This window comes from Chiloscyllium punctatum, chromosome 8 (assembly GCF_047496795.1).
Source record: "Chiloscyllium punctatum isolate Juve2018m chromosome 8, sChiPun1.3, whole genome shotgun sequence".
Taxonomy (NCBI): domain Eukaryota; kingdom Metazoa; phylum Chordata; class Chondrichthyes; order Orectolobiformes; family Hemiscylliidae; genus Chiloscyllium; species Chiloscyllium punctatum.
In genome coordinates this window covers 78,029,826-78,052,285 of record NC_092746.1, presented here as the reverse complement: position 1 = coordinate 78,052,285, position 22,460 = coordinate 78,029,826, and the positions used below count along the sequence as shown (strand labels likewise).

General features: G+C 40.7%; 1 protein-coding gene across 13 annotated transcripts in view; it reads left to right on the top strand.

Annotated features, from left to right (window-relative positions):
- Positions 1-22,460, top strand: part of steap2 (STEAP family member 2, metalloreductase) — a 226,015-nt gene that overhangs the window by 124,470 nt on the left and 79,085 nt on the right. For 12 of the 13 annotated variants that reach the window (XM_072575875.1, XM_072575876.1, XM_072575877.1 and 9 more), the window contains 5 exons: positions 6,428-6,493; positions 10,292-10,401; positions 13,375-13,451; positions 14,658-14,756; positions 14,938-15,090. In XM_072575875.1, coding sequence (XP_072431976.1) covers positions 6,428-6,493; positions 10,292-10,401; positions 13,375-13,451; positions 14,658-14,756; positions 14,938-15,090 — 505 coding nt within the window. Of the gene's footprint in view, positions 1-6,427; positions 6,494-10,291; positions 10,402-13,374; positions 13,452-14,657; positions 14,757-14,937; positions 15,091-22,460 lie in introns of those variants that run through there. The other variant, XR_011961378.1, reaches the window with a different exon arrangement.

The following is a 22,460-nucleotide window of genomic DNA, read 5'->3' as shown; positions in this document are numbered from 1 at the left end:
CACATTAGCCAACCTCCAGTCTTCCGGTACCTTACCTGTGACTATTGAAGACACAAATATTTCAGTAAGAGGCCCAGCAATCACTTCCCTAGCCTCCCATAGAGTTCTAGGGTACACCTGATCAGGTCCTGAGGACTGATCTACCTTTATGCATTTCAAGACATCCAGCACTTCCTTCTCTGTAATATGAACATTTTTCAAGATGTCACCATCTATTTCCCTGCATTCTATATCTTCCATGTCCTTTGCCACAGTAAATACTGATGCAAAATACTTGTTTAATATCTCCCCCATTTTCTGCAGCTCCACACAAAGACTGCTTTGCTGATCTTTGAGGGGCCCTATTCTCTCCCTAGTTACCCTTTTGTCCTTAATGTATTTGTAAAAACCCTTTGGATTCTCCTTAACTCTATTCGCCAAAGTTATCTCATGTCCCCTTTTTGCCCTCCTGATTTCCCTCTTAAGTATAATCCTACTGCTTTTACACTCTTCTAAGGATTCACTCAATCTCTCCTGTCTATACCTGACATATGCTTCCTTCCTTTTCTTAACCAAACCCTCAATTTCTTTAGTCATTCAGCATTCCCTTTACCTACCAGCCTTTCCTTTCACCCTAACAGTAATATACTTTGTTATCTCATCTCTGAAGGTTTCCATTTTCCAGCCATCTCTTTTACCTGTGAACATCTGCCCCCAGTCACCTTTGGAAAGTTCTTGCCTAATACTGCCAATTTAGAATTTCAACTTTTAGATGTGGTCTATCCTTTTCCATCATTATTTTAAAACTCATAGAATTATGGTCGCTTGCCCCAAAGTCCTCCCCCACTGACACCTCAGTTACCTGCCCTGCCTTATTTCCCAAGAGTAGGTCAGGTTTTGCCCCTTCTCTAGTAGGTACATCCACATACTGATTCAGAAAATTTTCTTGTACACACTGAACAAATTCCTCTCCATCTAAACCCTTAACACTATGGCAGTCTCAGTCTATGTTTGGAAAGTTAAAATCCCCTACCATAACCACCCTATTATTCTTACAGGTAACCAAGATCTCCTTACAAATTTGTTTCTCAATTTCCCTCTGACTATTACGGGATTTATAATACAATCCCAATAAGGTGATTATCCCTTTCTTACTTCTCAGTTCCACCCAAATAACTTCCCTGGATGTATTTCTGGGATTATCCACCCTCAGTATAGCCATAATGCTATCCCTTTTCAAGATGCCACTCCCCCTCCTCTCTTGCCTCCCTTTCTATCCTTCCTGTAGCATTTGTATCCTGGAACATTAAGCTGCCAGTCCTGTCCATCCCTGAGCCATGTTTCTGTAATTGCTATGATATCCCAGTCCCATGTTCCTAACCATGCCCTGAGTTTACTTGCCTTCCCTGTTAGGCCTCTTGCACTGAAATAAATGCAGTTTAATTTGTCAGTCCTACCTTGTTCTCTGCTTTGATCCTGCCTGCCCTGACTGTTTGACTTGCTTCTGTGGTCAACTGTACCAGTCTCAGATTGATCTCTTTCCACACTATCTCCCTGGGTGCCACCCCCCTCCCTCCCCACCTTACTAGTTTAAATCCTCCCAAGCAGCTCGAGCAAATCACCCTACCTGTGTATTATTCCCCTTCCAATTTAGGTGAAATCTGTCCTTCTTGTACAGGTCACCTCTACTCCAAAAGAGATTCTAATCATCCAAAAATGTGAATCCTTCTCCCAGCTCCTCAGCCATGTATTCACCTGCTCTATCCTCCTATTAATGCCCTCACTAGCTCGTAGCACCAGGATTAATCCAGATATTGCTACTCTCAAGGACCTCCTTTTTAAATTCCTGCCTAACTCTCTGTAATCTCCCTCAGAACCTCAAACTTTTCTCTTCCTATGTCATTGGTTCCAATGTGTACAATGACCTCCTGCTGGCCACTTTCCCCTTTGAGAACATTTTGCACCCGCTCTGAGACATCCTTGATCCTGGCACCAGGGAAGCGCACACCATTCTGATTTTTCGCTGCTGGCCACAAAAACGTCTGTCTACACATCGGACTAGAGAGTTCCCTAACACAATTGATCTCTTGGAACCCAACGTACCCCTCATTGCATTAGAGCCAGTCTCACTGCCAGAAACTTGGCTATTCGTGCTATGTTCCCCTGAGAATCCATCACCCCTTTCATTTTCCAAAACAATATACTTGCTTGAAATGGGGATAGCCACAGAAGACTCCTGCACTGACTGCCTAGCTCTCTTACCTTTCCTGGAGTTAACCCATCTATGTGACTGTATCTGCAACTTTTCCCCCTTCCTATAACTGGCATCCATCACATTCCCTTGCTCTTGTAAATTCCTCATTGCCTCTAACTGTATCTCCAACTGATCCATTCGATCTGATAGGATTCGCAACCATTGGCATTTATTGCAGATATAATCCTCAGTAACCCGTAAACTCCCCCTAAACTCCCATATCCAACAAGAAGAGCATATCACTCTAATAAAGGCCATTTTTACTCCTTCACAATCTACAGACCCAGAAAATAGTACCCCCTTATTCCTCTACAACACACTGCTCCAGGTTAAATTAATAGTTATGGCTTATATTTTAAGTTTAATCAAGAGACATATCTCAATAGAACATGTAATCAAGAAAGAACTCACTCTACTCACTACTGCAGACTTACTGTAAGGCCTTGCTTAAATATTCACTTCTGTTTCTGTGCTGTGACCTCTCCCAAACAAATTCCTCCAAGATTAGTTGTGAATTTGTTAATTTTCCCAGATGCACTCCGATGTCCAGCGATCCATGAATTCAAACAGCAAAGGCAGTAACTGTGCAGGTTCACTTCTGTGTCAGTTTCTTTCTCTCTCTCTCCTGCACTGACCTCCTTTGTCTGTTCCTCTCCCTTTCAAAACTGCTGTTGCTTTGACTTTCTTTTCCCCCTAAGTTCCAAAACAATGCAACAGCATATAAAGCAGTAATTGCTGCACCTGGAATTCAAGGAAATTACCTCCAACACCTGAAATATCTCAAAAAAGGAGCAGCTGTTACAGCCAGAAATTTTTCCTGTCCTCCATCTTGGATTACCACTTGAATGGTAAAAAGTTGCAGCATGCTGCTGTGCAGAGGGACCTGGGTGTCCTTATGCATGAATCAAAGAAGGTTGGTCTGTAGATACAACAGGTAATTAAGAAGGCAAATGGAACTTTGTCCTTCACTGCTAAAGGGATTGATTCTAAAAACAGGGAAGTTATGTTGCAGCTGTATATGGTGATGGTGAGGCCACACTTGGAGTATTGTATGCAGTTTTGGTCTCCTTACTTGAGAAAGGATGTACTGGCACTAGAGGATATGCAGAAGAGGTTCACTATGTTGACTCTGGAGTTGAGGGGGTTGGCTTATGAGGAGAGAATGAGAAGACTAGGATTATATTCATTGGAATTTCAAAGAATCGGGTGGATCTGATGGAAATATGTAAAATTCTAAAGGGAATAGATAAATTAGACGTAGAGAGGATGTTTCCACAGGCGAGTGAAACTTGACAAGAGAGCATTGCCTCAAAAAAAGGAGGAGCAGATTTAGGACTGAATTGAGAAGGAACTTCTTTAGCCAGAGAGTTGTGAATCTATGGAATTCCCTGCCCAGTGAAGTAGTTGATGCTACTTCAGTAAATGTTTTTAAAGCTAAGATAGATTTTTTTTCAAACAATAAAGGAGTTAAGGGTTACGGTGAGAGGGTGGATAAGTGGAGCTGAGTCCATTAAAAGGTCAGCCATGATCTTATTGAATGGTGGAGAAGACCCGAAGGGCCAGGTGGCCTACTCCTGCTCCAGTTCTTACGTTCTTATGTATTCATTGCAGAAAAGAAATATAATAACATCATTCACAGGTTATGTTGTGCAATTTCCACCACCTCCAGCATGACATCGTCACCAACACATCTCTTTTTCTCCCTTTGCAGCATTCTGAAAGAACTGTTTCCTTCACAATACATTCATTTATTCATCAGTCATCCTGACAATCCTTTGCCTTCCTGATGCATGTTTCCATGCAAGTGGAGAAGATATAACATTTGACCTTAGTTCTCTTCTCTTCTCACCATCCAAGGATCCAAATATTCTTCCTAAATGAGACAATGATTCATACTTTTGTGTACTCCTCTATGTTAGGGAGGCCAAATTCCCCCATTCACCCATTGTACTCTATGCTACTTTCTCCCCTCCCCCACCCCACTCTCATTTATCTCTCCACTCTGCAGGCACCCTGCCTCTATTCCAGATGAAGGGCTTTTGCCCGAAACGTCGATTTTCCTGCTCCTCGGATGCTGCCTGACCTGCTGTGCTTTTCCAGCACCACTTTAATCTAGACTCTGGTATCCAGCATCGCAGTCCTTATTTTTACCTAAATTCAGGCTAAGCCTACTTTGACTCTGAAAGCATCACCCTATATTTCCAGTTGCTTATCATTTTATTTCTCCATTTTACTCCCAATCTGATCTTTCTGATCTTAGATTCTGGCAGTGTTCCAATGCAGCTCAACATAAACCTGAAAAGCAACACCTCATCTTTTGACTGAGCACTTTACAGTCTTCTAGGCTCAACATTGACTTCATCAATTTTCAATCATAACCACTGCTGTCACATTCTTTCATTAGCTAGTTTGTTTCTCTCTCTCTCGTTGCTTTCTTTTTTTTACTTTAAAGATTATAGCTATTCAGAATCCTGCCATTCACACCTCCTCTGCTGTTGTTTTATTTGTCTGATTGCCACTCCCTTTGGCCCTGAACCATTGAAACATTGGCCTGATTAACCATAACCAATTCCCTAGACTGGAACTTGATGAGGCCTTCTAATGAGTGTGAAGGTACTCTCTGACTGAAGGTAGTCCACTTTGAACCGATTGAGAACTGGTCCACTTTGACTCTCAGATATGATGATTGGCTTAAAGCAGGTGCAGTGTGTTGGCTGTGTAATCTTCTGGAACACACTGGAGGTCTGACATTGATGTGGCATGATGTTATACTGAGACATGCCCATTACCTTGATTGTTCAGTGCTCCAATGACAAGATCTTGCTATGATAAAACATATGCTTGCCATAGAGGGTGGCAACCTGCAAGCCTAGAGTGAGCGAGCACTAAGAAAGCAAGCTAAGAGCCATACAATACACTACACATTAGATGTGTGTCTCTGTGTGCAACATGACTTGACAGAAGCATCTAAGTCATAGTTATCCCTAAGCTCTAAAATCAGATGTGAAGGGGTATGAGAGCTTGTCCGAAAACAGCCACCAATGATGTGTTATAGTTAGTGATTTGCTAATGACGATTTGCGTGAATGAAGCATCACGGAGGACAGACAAGGTAGATATGGAGCATATGGGGACATTGTGCTGCATACACAATTCATAAAATCCCTACAGTGTGGGAGCAGACTATTTGATCCATTGAGTCCACACTGATCCTCTGAAGAGCATCCCATTCAGAGCCACTGCCATACCCTGTAACCCTGCATTTCCCATGGCTAACCTAGTTAGCCTGCACATCTTTTGGACTGTGGGTTGAAACCAGAGCACCCAGAGGAAACACACACAGACACGGGGAGAATATGCAAACTCCACACAGGCTGCCACCTGAGGGTGGAATTAAGCTCAGGTCCCTGGCGCTGTGAGGCAGAAGTGCTAACCACTGAGCCACCCTACAACTGAATGGCATGCAAGTTAATCAGACAAGATGCTGCCGCCACATTCCTGCTCTGACTTCCTTGTTGGGAATTTACACAATCTAATTTCACAGGGATGAAGAGTAGAATAAGGTGAGTTGGGTGAATAATAAGATACAAATGTATTGAAATAAGGGGGCAACACTCAGTAGTGAGATTCTGAAATAGCCACTAAAAACCTAAAACGAAAGTCACAAACTATTTTCTCAATATCAAGACTTATTCAGATTTTTTCATTCTCGCTGCATCTTCCAAACCTTCTCATCATCGCCCATGCCAACAGCAAAATGGAAAATTACACTTCTTACGTCACTTGCTCAAAATGTATTGCATTCCTATCATTTTCCAGTTCTGATGGAAAATCCTGAAAAAATAACAATGTTCCTCTAAACTGACATATTGAGTACTTTCAGCATTTTTTGTTTTACCTTTCAAATTTTTAGCATCCACAGTCCTTCGCTTTTGTGCATGTAATAGAATCTTAGTTTTTCTTCTATCTTATACTTCAAATTGTTAGTATAGGTAACTTAAGTTATTTTCTCATATGCTTTCATTTTTCAATTTAACTATTAATCAGCGGTATCACTGAGTCTTTTATGATGCAGATCATTTAACTGGAGCTTATAAACTTCTTACCTTCTTAACTTCTTATCAATCAAATATTGTTACGTGCATCATATTTGAGATCATTTCTGTGTATAAACCTATCTTTGTATCTTCTGCAGTGCAACCTTGTTGATAGACATCTGCATGCTTTGAAGAGGGTGGTGAAACGTTATCAGTTTGGTTTTGTATCCTTTTGCAATTGACAGTTCACTTAATTATCGTTGTATTCGTTAAGTCTAGTTTGAAGTATTAAGTATAGTTTGAAGTATTGTGTTACATGAAATAGGGTGTTCACACCATGACCCTGTTTCAGATTATTGGCTATCTGTATCTCAAAGGTATTCCTACCTAATCAACTGCTATCGATTTCAGTATGGAAAGTTTCCAAATGATCCAGGGTTCATCGGAATTTGCAGGAGAGTTCCATATTTCCACTACATTTGATATGAAAAACTGCTTCCTGAATCATTCGTAAATGACCTTGTTGTGATGTGAAAAAAAAAATCCCTTGTTCTGGATTACCCCCCAGAAAGAAATAGCTTTCCTAGTTTTAAAGTCAAATGTATTTATTGGTTAACCAGAACCAGTGAGCTCTGTTGGGTGAATGAGACTTGGTGTGAATTACATTTCAGGCAGCAGAGGTTTGGATGGTCTCAACTTTGCAGAGTGTAGAGTGTAGCAGGCTGGCAAGGAGTATGTTGAAATAGTCAAGTCTGAAGTTAACAAAGAAAAGGATGAAGATTTCAGCAGAAAATGAGCTGAGGCAGGGTTATGGTTGAGCCATATTATTTAGGTGGATATAAGCAATCTTAGTGATGGATGGATATCTGATCAGAAACTTACTTTGGGGTCACATTTGCTACCAAAATTGTGAGCAGAATGATTTAGCCTTAGACCTTTGCCAGAGAGTGGTCTGAAATTGGTGGCTAAAGAATTTGTGTTGGAGATCCCCAACAATGCTTTAGGTCTTCAAATGTTTCGTTAAAGGATATTCCTGCCCATGCAAAACTGATTTCGAACAAATAGTGTGAAAATCTGGAAATAGTGGAAGGATCAAGAGAGACAATGGTGAAGTCAACCTGTATCTGTTTCTAATCATTCATGCAGCATTTATTGTTCATCCCTAATTGCCTGTTGGAAGGTGATGTGAGCTGCCTTCTTGAACCACTGCTCTCTATGTGGTGTAAGCATGCTCACAATGCTGTTAGGGAGTAATTTGAAAGATTTTGCCCCTGCAGTGGTGAAGAGGTGGCGACAAAGTTTTAAGTCAGGATGGTATGTGGCTAGGAGAAGAATTTACAGATAGTGATGTTCCAAAAGAAGTGGTCAGCGTACATGTGGAAACTGACGTAGTGCTTTCAGATGATATGATTGAAGGACAGCATGTAGATGATAAATAGGAAAGAGTAAGTTATAGATCTTTGGGCTATATAAAGAGGTAACATTGCAGTACTGAGAAGAAAAGTCATTGCATACGATTTTGTGCCTATGGCTGGGCATGTGTAAATAAAAACTGGTGATAGTAGTTCTATCCAGCTGGACAATAGTGGAGAAATATTAGGGCAGGATAGTATGGGCGGTCATGTCAAAGGCTAGAGGCAGGTTAGGAAGGATGATGAAAGTTGGATAGTTTATCTTTGTCAGTCGCATACAATGTGACTATGGTGCTTCTATTTGTAGCAAGGCATAAACTTATTTGAAGAGGATCATTGAGTTCCAGGAAAGATGTGCATAGATTTGAGAGACCACAAAGTATTTAAGAACTTTGGAGAGGAAAGGGAGGTTGGAAATGTAAAGATAGTTTGCAGAAACAGAGGGTCAATAAGTTTTGCGTTAAGGAGAAAGTTGGTAATGGCAGGATGGAAGAGGAGGGAGACTACTGGAGGAGAGAGACTCATTTACAATATTAACTGTTATGGGAGTCATAGGAGAAGTTGGGTGGTCAGCAACTTAGTGAGAATCGAGTCAAAGGAACAAGATTTGGACTCAAGGACATGATGACTCAGTGAGGACATGAGGAGACATAGAACATAGAACAATACAGTGCAGAACAGGCCCTTCGACCCTCAATGTTGCACCGACCTTTGAACTAATCTAAACCCATCACCCTAACCTATCCCATCATCATTCATGTGCTTATCTAAGGACAGTTTAAACACTCCTAATGTGGCTGAGTTAACTACATTGGCAGGCAGGGCTCTCTGAGTAAAGAACCTGCCTCTGACATCTGTCTTAAATCTATCACCCCTCAATTTGCAGCTATGTCCCCTCGTACAAGCAGATGTCATCATCCTAGGAAAACAATTCTCACTGTCCACCCTATCTAATCCACTGATCATTTTGTGTGTCTGTATTAAATCCCCTCTGAGCCTTCTTCTCACAAATGAGAACAGATCCAGGTCCCTCAGCTTTTCCTCATAAAACCTTCACTCCAGACCAGGCAACATCCTGGTGAATCTCCTCTACACCTTTTCCAATGCTTCCATATCCTTCCTTTAATGGGACGACCAGAACTGCACACAATACTCCAATTGAGGCCGCACTAGCATTTTGTACAGTTGCAGCATGACATCATGGCTCCAGAACTCAATCCCTCTACCAATAAAACCTAACACCCTGTATGACTTCTTAACAGCACTATGAACCTGTGGCAACTTTCAGGGATCTATGTACATGGACACCAGGATCCCTCTGCACATCCACACTACCAAGAATCTTTCCATTGACCCTGTATCCTGTCTTCCTGTTATTCTTCCCAAAGTGAAGCACCTCTCATTTATCTGCATGGGACTCCATTTGCCATCATTCAGCCCAATTCTGCAATTTATCCAAGACCCCCTGCAACCTGCAACATTCTTCCACATTGTCCACTACTCCACTGACTTTAGTATCATCTGCAAATTTACTAACCTATCCACCTGTGCCTCTGCCCAAGTTGTTTACAAAAATGACAAACAGCAGTGGTCCCAAAACAGATCCTTGTGGCACACCACTAGTAACCGGACTCCAGACTGAATATTTTCCATCAACCACCACTTGTTGCCTTCTTATAGAAAACCAGTTTCTAATCCAAACTGCTAAATCACCCTCAATCCCATGCCTCTGCATTTTCTCCAATAGTCTACCATGTGGAACTTTATCAAAGGCTTTATTGAAGTCCACCGACACCACATCAACTGTCGTCCCTAATCTATGAGTTGTGAAGAGAAATGACAGAATGATCCATGCTCAAGACTAGGCCAGTGGCAACCTTAGTGAATATTTGTCCAATGGGTTAGCGATACAGAGGGAAGTAGCAATGACAGCAAATTAGATAGTTACAATCTCAGTAACAAAGAAGTTCAGAGCTCTTTGATCTTGAATTTTGGAGTAGAAGAGATCGGAGGAGTGGGTTAAGATGATTGTTTGAATTAGACAAAAACGTCAGGGATTATCTTCACATTATGTGAAGATCCTGGAATAATGAACAGATTTAGTAGCCAAGAGCAAGACTCAGAAACACTTTATATGATCCAGCTAGATTCGTCAGTGAACGGCTAAACCAGTTATCTTTACACTGTGAACCTAAGGGGGTGGAATTGAGGACCATTCTCATTGTGTAGCCAGAATGTAGAAAGAGTAATGGTTGCAACATGGTCTTAAAATTGGAGTGACATTTTCAATTAGTTAAGCAGGCTGCAGAGTTGAGAGTTGAAAGTGTATGTGTATCTTTTGTACAGTTTTGTTCATCACAGTAAAAGAAGGAGCTATTGAAAGACCAAGCAACATTGTGAAAAGAGGGAAACTTTCTATTATCAGGAGCTTTTATATAAACTGATTGTATTCACTGCAAAAGAGATGCTTGAGAGGTGATTTGATTGTTCTCAGGATTCTAAACTGGTTAGGTAATGTAGACAAGTAATTCCCGTAGATGGGAAACCTGATGGATCTTATGATCCTAAACTATTATGAAGTTTTGTGCCTTAACTTTCCTTTGCAAACAGCCAATTAAAGACTTGGTTCTAGTCTTTAAAATTCTTAATCTTTGTGCAGAAAAAGTAAAAGATCAGGGTGCCTATATAAAGCCAATATGTGAAATCCTCAAACTGTGTGGGTAAGTAGTTGTCTTTCATTGTTAATTACCATCACTGAAACACTCAAATGGATTTAGTAACTTAGATGTTATTTTTGTTGGTAGAGTTAAGGCCTATTGTTCATAGCATCCTGCTTTGCACATCTTGAGAATTTGAGCTTGAATTTCAGTGCACAATGAAAAGTTTTGAAGGACGTACACAACTACAGTCAAATTCTAGAAGTATAGTCAAAGTCTGTGCTCAAAAACTAATCCATAATTTCAACCTCAATCTTCAAACTAGCGATTGTAAAGACTAAAACATTGCAGAATGTTTCTAGTATGCAAACTTTGTGTTAATCTAAGATAAAATAAAATATGGCCAAAGTTTTAAAATAAGGCATTCAACATAATCAATTTAGGTGAATTGAATGTTCTTAAATTTACAAGTATCACGATAATGTGCAAAGGAATGAGTATTTTGGTCCCAATCTGTGTGCTGGAGGCTGACTAGTAGACAAATTAGAGGAATGGATACACATGGGACTGAATAGGCCCCATTTGACAGAAAATGGTAAAAACAAAAGTTGCAACGAAGTTCAGTTCAACCACTGAAGCAAAACAACAAGTTGGATGAGCTTCACAGGGAATTTGGATGTTTTAAAACTAAAAGGCAGCAGCCATGAAACAGGCTTTTCTAACATAAACATTAAGACTTGAAAAGCCAATACATTCAGCTGGAGAGCAAGATGAAGGAAAAAAATAAAGCTTATAATGTGCAATAAAGGTAATAATGTTAATACTTGTTGAGGAAATTACTTACTGAGAAAACATAGTGACGGAGAGGAGTTTCAACAAAATATTTCCCATGATACATATAATAGAGTCATAGAGATGTACAGCATGGAAACAGACCCTTCGGTCCAACCTGTCCATGCCGACCAGATATCCCAAACCAATCTAGTCCCACCTGTCAGTACCCAGCCCATATCCCTCCAAACCCTTCCTATTCATATACCCATCCAAATGCCTCTTAAATTTTGTAATTGTACCAGTCTCCACCATTTCCTCTGGCAGCTCAACCCATACACGCACCACCCTCTGTGTGAAAATGTTGCCCCTTAGGTCTCTTTTATATCTTTCCCCCCTCACCCTAAACCTATGCCCTCTAGTTCTGGACTCCCCGACCCCAGGGAAAAGACTTTGTTTATTTATCCTGTCCATGCCCCTCATAATTTTGTAAACCTCTATAAGGTCACCCCTCAGCCTCCAACACTCCAGGGAAAACAGCCCCAGCCTGTTCAGCCTCTCCCTATAGCTCAGATCCTCCAACCCTGGCAACATCCTTGTAAATCTTTTCTGAGCCCTTTCAAGTATAATACATATGGATAGAGCTATTGAAATAATATAGAAATTTAGAATGGAACCTGTTGAGCACAATGGTAATCCTTTGACTACCCATTAATCTTTGCCATAAGTTTTTATAATTCAATGTGTTGCAATCCAGAATTTATCCCATTCCTAGAATCCTTCTTTTTCACTGGAATATATTTTCAATGTGAGCCATGACCTTTTTTCTTAAATGTCTGCCATTGTTCCTTAACTGATTTTGATGCTGAACTCCTTTCTCACCAGTCCATTCCACTCAGCTCTGTCTTTGTTCCTTTATACTTACCATTATTTAAATTTTGTACAGTTGTTTCTGACCAAAATATCTCACTCTCAAACTGAATGCTAAATTCCACCAGATCCAAAGTAGCCAGATTTCTGGTTGGATTATGTAAGACAATTTCAAGTCAGAGGCCGGGAATTCCACAGTGAGTAATCTACCTCTTGACTCACAAAGATTGCCCATCATCTACAAGGCCTAAATCAGGAGTGTGTTAGAATATTAAAAACAAAAATGCTGTGAATCACAACAGATCTGCAGTGCCCATTGAGAAAGAGCAGTCTAACATTTCAAATCTAGAGCAGCTCTGATGAAGAGTTATTTAGACTCAAAACCTTAGCTTACTGTCTCTCCATGGATGCGGTAAAAACAATGACTGCAGATGCTGGAAACCAGATTCTGGATTAGTGGTGCTAGAAGAGCACAGCAGTTCAGGCAGCATCCAAGGAGCTTCGAAATCAACGGTTCGGGCAAAAGCCCTTCATCAGGAATAAAGGCAGTGAGGCTGAAGCGTGGAGAGATAAGCTAGAGGAGGGTGGGGGTGGGGAGAGAGTAGCATAGGAAATGATCTGGGAGTTGCAGTGGGAGAGGGACTCCCTGAGATTCTTGTAGAGAGAGGAGGAAAACTTCTTCAAGGCAGGCAGCTTGCAAGAGGATTCCCATGCCTGGATGCTGCCTGGCTCACTGTGATTTACAGCATTTTTTATGTTCAGTACAGATTTCAGCAGCTGTAGTAATTTGCTCCTACAGTGTGTTGAAATGCTGTTCATTTAACTGGGTAAAGGCTGCTCCACAACACTGTAGAAGCTAAACATCATCGAAGACAAAGCAGCCCACATAATCAGCAGTTTAAACATTCACTTCTTCCACCAATGATGCACTGTGGCACTGCTGCCAAAATTTCTTCAACAGCATCTTACAAACCCGTAAACTTTATATTTTAGAACTCCAGCTGCAAATTCCCTTCCTGGTCACACCATTCAGACATGAATCTATACATCTCTGCAACTTTTACTATCAGTGGTTCAAATTCCTGGAATTCATTTCCTAGCAGAACAATGTTTACATCTTTGCCCACATGGACTGCAGCAATTCAAAATTGACAGCTCACTACCACCCTCTCAAGGCCACTTAGGAATGAGCAACAAATTCTGGCCTTGCCAGTATGCTCACCTTTCAAAGAACACATAAAACATAAACAGAGGAATGGATATCTTTAAATGCATAAGCTTATTGAAGGCTTTATAGTGTAAAAATTATTTAATAAAATATATTAGTGATGTTCATACAATCTGAATTTTATATTTAAAAATAAAATGATCTGTCATTACTTCTGTTTTCATCAGTTTACCCTTTCTAAAGGAGAAATCGTCTGATGAATCCACCTTTGCCCAAGTTGTGTCAGAGTCTATTTCGCAAATGGGTATGTCAGCACCGTTTTGTTTGCTCAAAAAATGCTAAACATTTTGACGGTCTTACTGCTGAAAAATCTACATTGTAATGCCAATGTAAATGCCAATTCTTGTTTTATGTATGGCACTATGTGTTACCTATCTGAATAAATAACAACACGAATAGCACCAAAAACAAATCAGTTTTATGTTGATTTCTCTACTAACTATTTTTTTAATCAGACAGCCTTCTCAAGCAAAGCAACGGCCCGTTAATATTGCCATTTTGTAATTCATAAGAAAATGCATATAAGTTACATCTGAATATTGATGGATTTGATTCTCCCCTATCCCTCCATTTGGGGAATTTCCTTGCTTCCCTTTATAAGTAGTATTAGAAATGTGATCATAGACAAATTGAACTTTTTACCTTAGGTTTTAATATGGAATTCATGGGATGGATTTTCATTTTTACTCAGTAGAGTGTGCAGAATAGAATGTCTGACGGAAAGGTTTGGACATCCCTTTCAAAGTGTGCTGGAATTTTAATCCATTTAGTTCAGAGAAAAAAGTTAGACAAATTCTTTTATCAATTAAATATAGTACAGAAGTAGGCCATTCATCTCAACAGGTCCATGCTGATTTTATGCTCAAAACATACCTCTGCTAGCTTTCTTCATCACACCCCATTCACAATTCTCCATATGGTTACATAGCTTCCCTTAAATACTTCTATACCAAACACCCCAAATAATCCCCATGATGGTAAGTTTGCATTCTGCAATACTAGTGTGACATTCTGCACTAAAATAATATTTATGTATACTTCTCCAAACTTATGTATTGGATGTTTAATATCCAAATAGTTAAGAAATAAATCTACACCAGTATATTTAAGAAGTCATGTTTAGGGCTGAAGGGAGTGAAACTGTTGATAACGAACTCCATTTTGGTGGAAACAGATTACATTCATAGGCTAATGCCTATAATGCTAATATTGACTTTACTTGCTGTGTTAACAAGTTTTAATAACATTAACAGTTTTGGACTACTTGCCTATCCAGCCACAGTTTTCCCTTAGTACATTTTTAATAACCTGAAAAGTGCCTATTAATTAAAAATAGCCCAGAAGCTGAAAAATATGGAAACTAAACACAATAATTTGAGATCAAAATTAAGCTTTCAAGTAAGGAAAATAAACTTTTGTAACACTGTAATTCTCACTAACTTTTTGACAGGTTACTTACTGAGGATATGCAATGCAGAGGTCCGATTACAAATCTGTGACTCCATCATGAAACTGTATTCAAAAGACTCGCCCAGACAGGAAATTGAAGGTATTTGGTATAATTTAGCCATTACAGACCCCTTTTACTTTATTTAACTTTTTCCAAAGGTTTGTTTACAGTGTCAATATTACTTAGTTTTACTATAATCTTGATTGAATACAAGTAAGTTATTTTCAAGAAGACTTGTTTTACTATTCAGACATATTTTTAATTAACACTTTTTTTTCAGAATATTATCCAACAAGCAAAAGCTACAATATGCAAATGATTGAAGAGAGTGGTGTGGTAGAAACCCTGGTCATGGGACTTACCCTGGTTGAAAACCAACCAAAGGTCAAGTTACAGATAATCCAGACCTTGCAGTGTCTTTCACGTTCATCTGGTAAGTACCTCCTGAACTGTTTCGAGTATATTTCAACTTATATTAGCTTATTCCGATTTCTGTTACCATTTTTTAAGGAAGATGTTTGCTATGTTATCCACTATGCAAAATATCTACAGTATTTAAAATAAAATCAGTTTTGAAATGTATCAGACAATAATTATTTTTATTGTAGCAATTTTCATTCACAATACGATTAATCATAGATGTTGCATTGATGTATTATGTAAGAATATTGGGACTCTGATACTGTGCAGAAATTGTTGTTCTCCCCTTTTCCTATACACCATGGGCTATTGTAAATCTTCCAATGCTGTTGAGATAATCTGGATAAACATATGGCAAGTATAATCTGTGCCTTAGGGTTGAGAAAATGTAGGCATTTCTTTTCCCCACGTCTGTGGTGCTGCTGCCTCTAAAGTTAATGTTTCACCTTCAGCAAGAGAGAGGAAAATATCCTTGGTAAATATGGTACAATGTGTTTGGCTGATGTGCCTGTCATAATCGAGTAGTGGACAGATGCTGAAATATGAATGTGAGGTTTTCACCAACGTTACCAAATCTGTATGCTGTTGAGATGAAGCTATGAAAGTTATACCACTTGTGGGTGTCATTGTATATTTCTGGATACTGCATCTGGGTCCTCGGGGCTCAACTGTTAGCATTGAACATGACATTTACCTCTACCTAACCTACTCTTAGTGTCCACCTGGAAGGTCTCCTAGTCTCCTGCCCACCTCCTGGTCTAAGGCTCCCATCCTGTTTTGAGAAACTTGGAGCACATTCACAGATCTCTTGTGCCACTTCCACTCATCTTTCTGCACAATCATCTCTGACTGTTCCAAAATCTGCTACATCTAGAGTACCTTGTCTTTAAGAGGTGTTTCAGTGAGATTGGGATAACTAAGTTATGTTAAACTAATATAACTTTGGGGCTCATTTGACACATGCATTAATAATGCATGCAAGGCTTTTATTACTGAAATGGATATTATTTAAATAAGCAGGCAGCTGCAAGTTTTCTATTTGCATCAGTACTAATGGACACAGATTAATCAGCTCTATCTCAGTGCCCATTTTATTTGAACGAATTCAATTATTCCTTCTGAGTCTCCTGAATCCTGCTTTGTATGAAGATCCTTTGTATGAGGACATTTAGTTATCCACTTAAAAGATAGTATTTTTGCCTCCTAGGTTTGGCAGAATCACCTGAAAAATAGCTATTACATTTGAGTGATATATTCAAATGTATGGAAAAGGAAAATGTTTACTGTATATACTCGAGTCATTGTTGAATTATTTTGACTACAATAGTCCCCCCGTATTGGCGGAGGATACTTTCCAAGACCTACCACAGAAGCCTGAAACCGCGGATAGGAGCGAACCCATTCAATTGAATGGCAAACATATCTTGCCAGCAGCCCCCTGGCCCCTGGTTCCAGAACATTCTCTATAATATGTTCCGACCGCGGTAAACCGCAGGTAACTGAAACTGCGAAAAACGATTCTGCGGATATGGGGTTGCCCTGTACTTTTTGGAGTCAACTATGGACACTACTTTTGAGGGGATGAAATTCATGCCAGTCAAAATTCATACCACGTCATGAGCAGAAGCCCAAGTAATCTCTAAATGAATAAAGATAAAAAATACAGCGAATTAAGGTAATTCTGGAAACCCAGAGCATTGTGCAATTGCCGGCACATTGGAAGACCCAGAGTGGAGTAAGGCACCCAGGAGACTGGAAAGCCAGAGTGGAGTCGGCCGGCTGGCAGACTGGCTCACAAATGTTGATCTGTTGTCTGTGAAGAACTAGGGTCAACTTTTACATGAGATATATGGAAAATTCCAAATTTTCTGGGCACAAATAGGGGGTCAACGTTTACATGAGATTAACTATTACTCAAGTATATATTGTTTCTTTGTAGGATTAGTTTGTTTGCACTAGTATGATAATTACTATGAGTTTGGGTATTCAAGATCTTTTCCTGGAATATATTTGAGGTAATTTAAAAGCTACATCCAGTCTTGTGTACAGCTAGCACAGACTTTATTTATAAATATAAGCCGAAGACACCTCATAAATCTCATCAAGTTCTGACTCTAACACACTACATTGCAGCTTATATCCTTAATTCTCATAGTTCATTTACCATGTTTTTACTGTTTACTTGTCATAGAGTCTTAGAATCCTACAGCACGGAGACATACCCTTTGGCCCAAACCGGCCCATGCCGACCAAAATGACATCAACACTAACGCCATTTCTCTGCCCATATCGTTCTAAGTCAAGATTAGAGTGGTGCTGGAAAAGCACAGCAGGTCAGGCAGCATCCAAGGAGCAGGAAAGTCAATGTTTTGGGCAAAAGTCCTTCATCAGGAAACCTGGCTTTTGCCTGAAATGTTGATTTTCCTGCTCCTCGGATGCTGCCTGACCTGCTGTGCTTTTCCAGCACCATTCTCATCTCATCTGATCTCCAGCATCTGCAGTCCTCACTTTTGCCATATCCTTCTAAACCGTTCCTATCCAGGTATTTGTCAAATGCCTTTTAAATGTTGTTAATGTACCCACCTCAACCACTTTGTTGGCAGCTCATTCTCATATTCTGTGTAAAGTTACCCCTCGGGCTCCCTTTTATTCTTTCCCCTCTAACCTTAAATTGATGCCCTTTAGTCCTTGATTCCCCAACCCTGGGGAAAAGACTGAGTGCATTCACCCCATCCATGCCTCTCGTGATTTTCCAAACTTCTATAAGATCCTCCCTCAGTAACCTACACTCTAAAGAATACATCCTAGCTTGTCCAACCTCTCCCTATAACTCAGATGGTTGAGTCCTGCAACATCCTTGTAAATTTCTTCTGCACTCATTCCAGTTTAATAACATCCTTCCCGTAGTAAGATGACCAAAACTGAATACAGTACTCCAAGTGCAGCCTCACCACTGTTCTGTACAACTGCAACAAATCTTCTCAACTTCTATACTCAATGTCCTGGCTGATGAAGGCCATTGTGCCAAAAGCCTTCTTCACTGCCCTGTCTACCTGTGACTACACTTTCAGAGAACCGTGCATCTGAACTCAAAGGTCTTTCTGTTCCACTAAACTCTTTGAGGCCCTACCTTTCACCATGAAATTCCTCCCTTGATTTGACTTTCCAAAATGCAAGACCTCACACTTATCAAAATTAAACTCGATTTGCCATTTCTTGGTCTACTTCACCAGCTGATCAAGGTCCTGCTGCAATTTCTGACAACCTTCCTCACTGTCCACGATATCTTCTATTTTAGTGTCATCAGCAAACTTACTAATCATGCCTTTTACATTCTCATCCAAATCATTTATATAGATAACAAACAGTAATGGGCCAAGCACTGATCCCGAGGCACTCCACTAGTCACAGGCCTCCAGTCCGACAAGCATCCCTCCACTATTACCATCTGCTTCCTACCATCAAGCTAATTTTGTATCCAATTTGCCAGCTTGTCCTGAAGTCCATGCGTTGAAAATGTTTTGCTGGAAAAGCGCAGCAGGTCAGGCAGCATCCAAGGAGCAGGAGAATCGATGTTTCGGGCATGAGCCCTTCTTCAGGAGGGCCCTTCTTCAGTCTCATTCCCGAAACATTGATTCTCCTGCTCCTTGGATGTTGCCTGACCTGCTGCGCTTTTCCAGCAACACATTTTCAGCTCTGATCTCCAGCATCTGCAGTCCTCATTTTCTCCCTGAAGTCCATGCGATCTAATCTTCCAGAGCGGCTTACCATGTGGAACCTTATCAAAGGCCTTACTGAAATCCAGATAGACATCTACCACCCTGCCCTCATCAATCTTCCAGGTCACTTAATTAAAGAATTCTAGCAAATTTATGAGGTATGATCTCACACAAACAAAGCCATGCTGAGTATTCTTAATCAAATCCAAATGCATGCATATCTTATCTCAGAATCTTCTCAAGTAACTTATCGACCACAGATGTTAGGCTTACTGGTCTATAGTTCCCTACCTTTTCTTTGTAGCCCTTCTTGAATAAGGGCACAACCTTCCCTATCCTCCAGTCTTCCGGGATCTCACCCGTGGCTAACGATGATGCAAAAATATCAGCCAGGGCCCCCACAATTTCTTCGCTGGCCTCTTGCAGTTTTCGTGGATATATCTGGTCAGGACTAGGAGATTTATCCACCTTCATACATTCTAATATATCCAATACGTCCTCTACTATGATATGGACAGTCCCCAAGATATGACCATTAACTTCCCCAAGTTCCCAAGTCTCCATGTCTTTCTCCACTGGGAAACACAGAGGAGAAATATTCATTGAGGACCTCGACTATGTCCTGCAATTCTACACATGCATGTCCACTTTGGTCCTTGAGGGGTCCTATTCTCTCTGTAGCCTTTCTTTCTCTTTTAAAATACTTAAAGAACCTATTTGTATTCATCCTAATTTTCTCAGCCATGGCTGTCTCATTCCCCTTTTCTCCCTCCTGATTTCCTTTTTCAGTAAACTCCTGTATCCCCTATATACCTCCAGGAATTCCCTTGATCCCAGTGGTCTGTACCTCAGCCATACTTCCTTTTTTCTTGTCAAAGCTTCAAAATCTCTTGTCATCCAGGGTCACTATTTTTGTCAACCCAGCGTTTCTCCCTCACAGGAACATAGAGACCTTGAACTCTAACTATCTGACTTTTAAAGGCCTCCCACTCGCCAGAGGTCCCTTCCCCTGCAAACAAACTACTCCAATCAATCTCTGTAAGCTCCTGTTTTATTCCATCAAAATTCATCTTGCCCCAGTTTATGGACCAGTTTTATCCCTCTTCATAACTGTTTTAAAATTAATAGAACTATGGTCTCTTAGTCATAGAGTCATAGAGATGTACAGCATGGAAACAGACCCTTCGGTCCAACCTGTCCATGCCGACCAGGTATCCCAACCCAATCTAGTCCCACCTGCCAGTACCCGGCCCATATCCCTCCAAACCCTTCCTATTCATATACCCATCCAAATGCCTCTTAAATGTTGCAATTGTACCAACCTCCACCACATCCTCTGGCAGCTCATTCCATACACGTACAACCCTCTGCGTGAGAAGGTTGCCCCTTAGGTCTCTTTTATATCTTTCCCCTCTCACCCTAAACCTATGCCCTCTAGTTCTGGACTCCCCGACCCCAGGGAAAAGGCTTTGCCTATTTATCCTATCCATGCCCCTCATAATTTTGTAAATCTCTATAAGGTCAGCCTCCGATGCTCCAGGGAAAACAGCCCCAGCCTGTTCAGCCTCTCCCTATAACTCAAATCCTCCAACCCTGGCAACATCCTTGTAAATCTTTTCTGAACCCTTTCAAGTTTCACAACATCTTTCCGATAGGAAGGAGACCAGAATTGCACGCAATATTCCAACAGTGGCCTAACCAATGTCCTGTACAGCCGCAACATGACCTCCCAACTCCTGTACTCAATACTCTGACCAATAAAGGAAAGCATATCAAACGCCTTCTTCACTGTCCTATCTACCTGCGACTCCACTTTTAAGGAGCTATTAACCTGCACTACAAAGTCTCTTTGTTCAGCAACACTCCCTAGGACCTTACCATTAAATGTGTAAGTCCTGCTAAGATTTGCTTTCCCAAAATGCAGCACAATAGACAATAGACAATAGACAATAGACAATAGATGCAGGAGTAGGCCATTCTGCCCTTCGAGCCTGCACCGCCATTCAATATGATCATGGCTGATCATTCCTAATTAGTATCCTGTTCCAGCCTTATCTCCATACCCCTTGACTCCACTATCTTTAAGAGCTCTATCCAATTCTTTCTTAAAAGAATCCAGAGACTGGGCCTCCACTGCCCTCTGGGGCAGAGCATTCCACACAGCCACCACTCTCTGTGTGAAGTAGTTTCTCCTCATCTCTGTCCTAAATGGTCTACCCCGTATTTTTAAGTTGTGTCCTCTGGTTCGGCACTCCCCCATCAACGGAAATATGTTCCCTCCTGCCAGAGTGTCCAGTCCTTTCATAAGCCTATACGTTTCAATCAGATCCCCTCTCAGTCTTCTAAACTCAAGGGTATACAAGCCCAGTCGCTTCAGTCTTTCCGTGTAAGGCAATCCTGCCATTCCAGGAATTGACCTCGTGAACCTACGCTGCACTCCCTCAATAGCCAGAATGTCTTTCCTCAAATTTGGAGACCAGAACTGTACACAGTACTCCAGGTGTGGTCTCACCAGGGCCCTGTACAGCTGCAGAAGCACCTCTTTGCTTCTATACTCAATCCCTCTTGTTATGAAGGCCAGCATGCTATTAGCCTTCTTCACGACCTGCATGCTTGCCTTCATTGACTGGTGGACAAGAACACCCAGATCTCTCTGAACAGCCCCTTTACCTAATTTGATACCATTGAGGTAGTAATCTGCCTTCCTGTTCTTGCCACCTCGCATTTATCTGAATTAAACTCCATTTAACACTTCTCAGCCCATTGGCCCATCTGGTCCAGATCCTGTTGTAATCTGAGGTAATCCTCTTCGCTGTCCACTACACCTCCAATTTTGATGTCACCTGCAAATTTACTAACTTGTATCAAAATCCTCCCCCACTATCACCCTCGTCACCTGTCCTGCCCTATTTCCCAATAGTAGGTCGAGTTTTGCCTCTTCCTGAGTTTTGCCTGTCTTTTACTTGATGTGGAGGTGCCGGTGTTGGTCTGGAATTAAAAATCACCCAATACCAGATTATAGTCCAACCTGTTAGACGATAACCTGGTGTTGTATGAGTTTTATCTTTGTCTTTTACTTGTCATTGACATGTTAACACTTCACTATCGTATCCTTGTCAATAAACAAACATTGCATGTTCTTATGTTTTCTTCATTGCTCTTTATTATATTGAGAGTATTTATTCAAACTGTGAAAGTTTTTCAGTTCTACAGTTTACCTTCTTAGCTAGGTTCCTACAAAATTGGCTTTCTATCATATCATGCTTACAGTATTACCTATACCATATATGCTCAAGTAGTAGTCCATCTCATGTAAAAGTGAACCCCTTATTTTTGGCAAAAAAATCTGCAATTTTCCAGATATCCCATGTAAAAGTCAACCCTAGTTCCTCACAGATAACAGATCAACATTTGTGAGCTAGTCCACCAGCTGTCCTGCTCCGCTTTGCGTCTTCCAATGTGTCAGCCATTGCACTCCACTCCTCGTTTTCAGAATGACCATAATTCATTGTTTTTTTGATTTATTTAGAGATTAGTTGGCTTCTGCTAATGATATGGTATGAATTTTGAAGGGCGAGAATTTCCGCGCCTCAAAAGTAGTATCCATGCAATAGTCGACTTCATAAATTTAACCTTAAACAGTAGTCAAAAAACTTTGACCAAG